The 7,506-nt window shown below is 49.0% G+C and overlaps 1 protein-coding gene across 1 annotated transcript; it reads right to left on the minus strand.

Annotated features, from left to right (window-relative positions):
* Positions 1-3,031: 3,031 nt before the first annotated feature.
* On the minus strand, positions 3,032-7,415 carry DKKL1 (dickkopf like acrosomal protein 1). The gene is made up of 5 exons (XM_004767324.3): positions 7,242-7,415; positions 6,805-6,979; positions 6,151-6,291; positions 5,936-6,028; positions 3,032-3,432 (listed from the first exon to the last, which is right to left on the minus strand). The coding sequence occupies exons 2-5, from the start codon at positions 6,958-6,960 to the stop codon at positions 3,121-3,123; spliced, it is 702 nt and encodes a 233-aa protein (XP_004767381.1). The 5' UTR covers positions 6,961-6,979; positions 7,242-7,415; the 3' UTR covers positions 3,032-3,120.
* Positions 7,416-7,506: the final 91 nt, after the last annotated feature.

Genomic DNA, 7,506 nt, shown 5'->3' on the forward strand with positions numbered 1-7,506 from the left:
CCTCACCTCTCTGAACCTCAGCTTCTCTAAAATGGGAACAAATAGTACCCATCTAAAGGGGTCTTGAGAGTTCAATAAGAATGTTTGCCAAGTGTTCTTTAAGCACAGGCTATCTAGTGGTGGACTCCTTGACTTTATTAGTATAGGTTCATTGTGTTTATTTCTTCAGTATTTATCCCTTCCCCTTTCCCTCCCTTTCTTCCTTTTTTGTGTGGATAATTTTGTAAGACCTAAAAATAAAAAAAAAATTATAGGGGCGCCTGGGTGGCTCAGTGGGTTAAGCCGATGCCTTCGGCTCGGGTCATGATCTCAAGGGTCCTGGGATCCCCGCATCGGGCTCTCTGCTCAGCAGGGAGACTGCTTCCTCCTCTCTCTCTCTCTGCCTACTTGTGATCTCTCTCTGTCAAATAAATAAATAAAATCTTTAAAAAAATTATAGTTGTAACATACATAAAGTGCTAAATCTTAAGTTATAGCTCAATTAAATCTGTATAGAGTAGGGCGCTTGGGTGGCTCAGTCGGTTAAGCATCTGACTTCTGCTCATGTCATGATCTCAGGGTCCTGGGATGAGCCCTACGATAGGCTCCATGCTCAGCAGGGAGTCTGTTTCTCCTTCTCCCTCTGTCCTTCTCACTGCATGTGTGCTTTCTCCTTCTCTTAAATAGATAAATATTAAAAAAAAATTTGTATAGTGCAGTACATTAATGGAACCACCCACATAAAACAAGAGAGCACTGTCCACAACCCAGAAACCTTAGTCACATTTTCCCCTAAGCATTACCTTCCAAAGGTAACCACTTTGGATTATGGTTTTTTTTTTTTTTTTTTAAAGATTTTATTTATTTATTTGACTGACAGAGATCACAAGTAGGCAGAGAGGCAGGCAGAGAGAGAGAAAGAGGAGGAAACAGGCTCCCTGCTGAGCAGAGAGCCCGATGCGGGACTCGATCCCGGGGTCCCGAGATCATGACCTGAGCTGAAGGCAGCGGCTTAACCCACTGAGCCACCTAGGTGCCCTGGGTTATGGTTTCTTTTGCTGAACATTATATTTATGAGATTCATCGAATAGCAGTGGGCTATTCTTTTCACTGCTATATAATATTCCAGTGATGAATATGCCACAATTTTACCATTTCGCTTGGTGGGCATTGGGTTGTTCCTGCCCCCTGGTGATTATGAGTATTGTTGCTTTGAATTATTTATTTAGATCTTCTTTAATCAGTTTCAGTAATGTTTCATAGTCTTCTGTTGGGAGACCTGGCAAATCTTTTGTTAGGCTTATTTCTAGGTATTTTATTTTTTTTATGCCAACATGAATCATATTTTTAAAAATTTCATTTGGACTTTCTTGTTCTAAATGTTTAGGGGTATAATTGATTTTTTTAAAAAAGATTTTATTTAACAGAGAGAGAGAGACAGTGAGAGAGGGAGCACAAGCAGGGGAGATGGGAGGGGGAGAAGCAGGCTTCCCGTTGAGCAGGGAGCCTGACACAGGCCTCAATCCCAGGACCCTGGGATCATGACCTGAGCTGAAGGCAGATGCTTAACCAACTGAGCCACCCAGGCATCCCCAAACCTAAATTTTCAAAAGAAAGTTCACTTTTATTTATGCCCATGCATTTCTAAGTTCTTGAGTGCATTGGGTCTGTCGGTGGGGTGATCTGACCCTGAGCCTGGGCTTCAAGGGAGAAAACTCATGTCATGTCTATATCCCTCAGAGGACTCAGCACCAAGAGGATCCTGATGTGTCTTCTTCTTTTTTTTTTTTTTTTTTTAAAGATTTTTGTCAGAGTGACAGAGAGAATACAGGCAGGCAGAGTGGCAGGCAGAGGCAGAGGGAGAAGCAGGCTCCCCGAGGAGCAAGGAGCCCGAAGTGGGACTCGATCCCAAGATGCTGGGATCATGACCTGAGCCAAAGGCAGATGCTTAACCGACTGAGCCACCCAGGCATCCCCTGATGTATCTACTTCATGAGAGGTCTTGTCTCAGAGGGAACAGGAGACATGGTGGGCATGGGGACAAAGTGGGCATGGGGACAAAGTGGACAGGGCACCCAAGACAGGGTCTGTGAACTTCCAGGTTTGGCTGAGGCATCAGGCCTGGCTGACAAAGTTGGTGTGTCAGGAGTTGGGCATGGACAGACAGAGGGACAAAGGGAGAGACAAACAGCAAGTTGAAGATGGAGTCAGCTTGTAAAGGGAATGTTGGGGCACCTGGGTGGCTCACTGGGTTAAACTTCTGTCTTTGGCTCACATTGTGATTCCAGGGTCCTGGGATTGAGCCCCGAATCGGACTCTCTGCTCGGGGGGAGCCTGCTTCCCCCCTCTCTCTGCCTGCCTCTCTGCCTACTTGAGATCTCTGTCTGTCAAATAAATAAAATCTTTTAAGAAAAAAAAGTCAGGGAATGAAAAGATAAAAATAAGAGTGTGCAGAGATGCCCTGGGGGCTCAGTTGGTTATGCGCCCACCTTGGATTCAGGGCATTGATCCCAGAGTGCTGGGATCAAGTCCCACATCAGCATCCTTGCTCAGGGGGAAGCCTGTGTCTCCCCCTGGTTATGCTTTTTCACTGACAAAAAAAAAAAAAAAAAAAGGCAGATTCTTCCTGCATCTTTCAGCTAAGAACCCAGCAGGCCAACCCCTTGATTTTGACCTTGGAGACCCTGTGCAGAGGACCAGCTGAGGCATTCTGGATTTCTGACTTGTAGATCTGCCAGGAGAATACATACGCATTCTCTGCTGGTTTGTGATCACTCGTTGGGGCAGGGATAGGAAACAAATACAGACATTGGGAACAGGAGGACAGATAGGACTGGAGGTGATGAGGTCAGCAACTGAGGGGATGGGTGGGGCTGGAGGTGACAAAAGTTGGTCAATGAGCAGGCAGATGTCTGAGTGAGAAAACTGAACCTGGAGACCTTGGCAAGAGCCAGTAGCACAATCAGATGTTATTCTTAAGGCTGGGATTGAAGGGGGGACTTGCCATGACCCAGTCAGCTGAGGCCTGGGGACAGATCCTGAAAGGAGAAAGTGCTGCTAGATGTAAGAACTTTATTTCTATATGGTGCTTGGGGTGGGGTCTGGTGGAGGGTACATGCGGGTGTTCCCTTGATCCCACCCCTATAGCTGCTGGGAGGGCCTGAGGATGTACAGGAAGTGGGTCTTCCGGGCAGGCAGCCTTGAGTGGGAGGAGCCCTGGGTCCCCTCTTCGAGGCTGTCCTCGTGGGTCCCCTCTCGGAGCCCGTCCCGGATGGCCTGCAAGCGGTGTCGCTTCTCGCTGAGCCAGTGGGTGCCCTCCTGAACATCCTGGTGGGACCTCCGCCTTGGCAGCTTCATGATCCAGAATGCCACTCGGGGATGGGGTTCTGGGTGGAAGCTGTCGACGGCTTTTGGGAGTGGCACCAAGGCCTCCTTCTCCTCTATCTTGGGTACCTGGGGAGGAGGGACAGAGAGGTCTCAAACTCCAAATGACAATCCCAAGATGCTACCTCCTCACTGGCATACTCTGCCCAATTTGCCGCTGACAGGGCAGTTTTGGAGTTTAAAGCTCATTTTGTGGTTTACAAAGCACGGGGCTTACAAGTGTATTAGAATAAAAAATACTGAGATTTATAGAATACTCTGGGATTGAAAGCACATTTCTGAGGTTTCAAAGCATTTTAGGATTAAACATACTCTGAGGTTTAGAAAGCAATTGGAAATGTGCAAATCACTTTGGGATTAAAAGCTCCTGGCTTTCCTAATGCATGACTACAGTTGCAACATGGGATCCTCAGTCAAATCCTGGATCAAAAACCAAATCAGCTCTTAGGGACAGCTTTTGGTCCTTCTTTTGGGACATTTGAGTATGGACTGAATGTCTGTTTGGTCCTTGCTACTCAAAAGTGTTGGCTGTGGGCCAGCAGCATTAGCAACATTTGAGAGCTTGTTAGAATATAAAAATTAGCAAATTATACATCCAGAACTACTGAATGAGAGGCAGCATTTTTCTGAGTCCTGTAGAAGATTGTTACGAGCTGAATTTTGTCTCCACGCCCCCACCCTCATTCGTATGGTGAACTCCTAATTCCCAGTACCTTAGAACGTGATCTTACTTGGAAACAGGGTCACTGCAGACTTCGTTAGGACAAGGTCATTAGGATGAGCCAAATCTAATGCAACCAGTATCCTTATGTCAAGGGCAAAATTTGGACATAGAGGTGCACATGTCCAAAATTTGGACATAGAGGAGACAAGGCCATGAAAGATGAAGGCAGGGTTGGGGGTGTGGGGAACGCTTCTGCATTTCAAGGAATGTCAAAGATTTTCTGCAGACCACCAGAGGCTAGGGGAGAGGCGTGGAACGGATTCTTCGTCACAGCCTCAGAAAGAAGGAACCCTCGTGACACCTTGACCTTTAATACCTTGAATGCCTCCAGAACTGGGAAGAAGCATTTCTGTTGTTTCAGCCGCCCAATCTATTCTACTGTTCTACTTTGTTCTCTATTAGTTTGCTAGGCAGCCCTAGCAAACTGATAGAGATAATGGTGTGATTTTCAATGTTAAATTTCTCGGGTTTAAAAATGGTACCATGGGGCGCCTGGGTGGCTCAGTGGGTTGAGCCGCTGCCTTTGGCTCAGGTCATGATCTCAGGGTCCTGGGATCGAGTCCCGCATCCGGCTATCTGCTCAGCAGGGAGCCTGCTTCCCTTCCTCTCTCTCTACCTGCCTCTCCATCTACTTGTGATTTCTCTGTCAAATAAATAAAATCTTAAAAAAAAAAATGGTACCATGGTGGGGCACCTGGGTGGCTCAGTGGGTTAAAGCCTCTGCCTTTAGCTCAGGTCATGATCCCAGGGTCCTGAGATCCTGCATCGGGCTCTCTCCTCAGCAGGGAGCCTGCTTCCCTTCCTCTCTCTCTGCCTGCCTCTCTGCCTACTTGTGACCTCTGTCTGTCAAATAAATAAATACAATCTTTTAAAAAAAATGGTACCGTGGTCATGTGGGAGAATGCATTATTCTTTGGAGATACCCACTGAAGGATTTAAGGGTGGAGTGTCGTGATGTCCGTAATTTACTGTCACAGAGTTCAAAAGTGAAAAAGTAAAGAAAAAGTAAATGTGGTAAAATGTTCACAAATGGTGTATCTAGGCCGGTCGTTCTCAACGGAAGTCTGGAGATGGTTTTGGTTGTCACAACTGGTGGGGGAGGGGGCGCGACTTCCATCTGGTGGGTAGAGGTAGTGTTGCTTATAAACATCCTGCTGGGCATAGGACAGCCCCTACAACCAAAGAATATCCAGCCCCAAATGCCAATGGTGCCAAGGTTAAGAAATCTTGCTCTATGGAAAAGGGAATACAGGTTTACTGCATTATGTCTTTTTTCAACTCTTCTGTTGATTCGGAAATTTAAAAATATAGACCTGGGGGGTAGTGTAGTTTGGCAAACTTGGGTTTGCCAAGTGCTTGGGGGTTCTTAAAACGTTTTAGGATAAGAAAATAAGCACTTTGTGGCTAGAATCTCCCTTAAGAAGTTTATAAAGGTGAGCAACGCAAAGCATTTGGGGTTCATCAAACACTCTGGAATGAAAGATCACATTTTGAAGTTTATGAGAGAGAGATCTGCCTAGCCCTTTGGGACAGATTAAAAAATCTTGGAGGTTTGCAGAGTACTTTGAGATAAAAACACACTTTGGGGTTTACAAGGGTGAAGATTACCCGGCATGCAGAATTAAAGGCACTTCTTGGTTTACAGAACTCTCTGGGGTTTACAAAGTGAGTGGAAAATATACTGAGGTTGTAAACCTCATTTCTGAGAGCTCGTTGGTCCCTTTGACAGATGATAAAACTGAGGCTCAGGGAGAGAAGATGCTGAGCAGTTGGAATGGGAGTGTCATCTTCTCCTAGACTGCAGAAAATGTTTGGGCTTGGACGTTTTTGTAAGGGGCATGTCCTAACCTTCCAGTCACCCTCCAAACTCCCCTCTCCTGGCTCGATGGATGCCACCACCTGCTCAGAGATCAGCACCTCTCCTGTCTTGTTGTCTGTCACCTGTGAGAACAGGAGGAGAGAGTGAGAGCAAAACCGCTTCCTGCCTCTGCCCTCCTCCCCACTGATACTGCAGCATGAGGGATTGTGGGGAGACTCCAGGAGGGACTTCCTGGCGCAGGCACCTTGTCAATCTGGAGGTGGCTAGAGAGCGTGTTGTTCCCCAGCCGGTGCTCCTGGTTCTCTTCTTGGTGGTAGTTCCTGGGGAGGCCCCGGAAGTCCATGGGGGCAGAGAAGAAGCTGTCCATGCCCCGCAACAAGTCATCCTTGGGCCAGAGGAGGGACCATTGATCTGCTGGGCCTCAAGACTCCCCAGTAAAGCTGCAGCCCTACCAGGATGTCCTTGAGACCTTGCCCCACACACCACCCAGCTCCTTCTCTCTCTGTCCTCTGACCCTTAGCGCCTAACTAGGTCACCTTCTGCCCCATCACCCACCTGTCCTGGGCTCTGTCTCATTACCTTCCTATTTTTGCTCCCTCCTCCCCGCCCTCAGCCCACTGTCTCTGTGGCCCCATCCCCTTCTGAGTCTCTCTCTCCATCAGTCTTTGTCTCTGTCCCATCTCCCTCTCTGTTTGATTTCCTCCCTCTTTTCCTATCCCTCGGTCTTCCTGTCACTCTCTATTGATCTCTCTTGGTCCCTTTGACTCCTTCTCTTCCCGCCTGGACTCAACCCGTCTTCCATTCGGTCTCTCCGGACCCCTTCCATCCCTCAGTCCCCATCTGCCCCCGTCCCTCTCCTCTTTACCTCTTCTTACCCCCAACCCTTGCCATTGCTCACTTTCAGGAACAGCCGGGTGAAGCCTTGGATTAGGCTCTGAAGGCCTAGAAAACCTGAGGAGCTCTCCTGGGCATCAGCATCGCGGATCGGGGCTGCAGTGGAGGGGGGCACCAGGGCAGAAGGGACCAGCAGCAGCAGGACTAGAGGTTGCCACATTGCGGGGCGGGCCGGGAGGCTGTGGCAGCGGTAGGGGGTCAGAGTCCCCGCCCCTAAATGGTCACGCCCCCACCCAAGACAAGCATTGCTTTCCCATCATCCTTGGCCCCAGCAATTCCTCACACCCCGCCCACAGCCCCTCTTCCGTCCTTCTGTCCCCTACCGCCTCCATCGCGTCAGGCCCCGCCCCTCCACCCAGGCTCGCTCCTCAGGGTGCTGCCTCACAAACGGATCTCATTCCTCTTCTTCGCCCACATTCATACCCAGATCTCATTCCTCACCTTCTCCCACGCCCCGCCCCTTCTCCTGGGTCCCGCCTTATGTTAGACTACAGTCCGGTCACCGGACTCAGACTCCGGCCGTCGGTCCACGGACTGTTAAATCCAAACAGTTCTGGCCTCGAGCCCAGGCGGGATACCTGGAGCGTTGGGTGAGCTCCGCGAGCCTTAGCCTCGCCCCAATTATCTGACCACGCCCCATCTGCTGACCTCACTCAAGAGCCAGGTCCTCTATTGGGTGGTCACGCCCTATGACCACGCCCCAACC

The sequence above is a fragment of the Mustela putorius genome, unplaced genomic scaffold, assembly GCF_011764305.1.
Source record: "Mustela putorius furo isolate JIRA1106 unplaced genomic scaffold, ASM1176430v1.1 tig00000196_pilon_pilon_pilon, whole genome shotgun sequence".
Taxonomy (NCBI): Eukaryota; Metazoa; Chordata; class Mammalia; order Carnivora; family Mustelidae; genus Mustela; species Mustela putorius.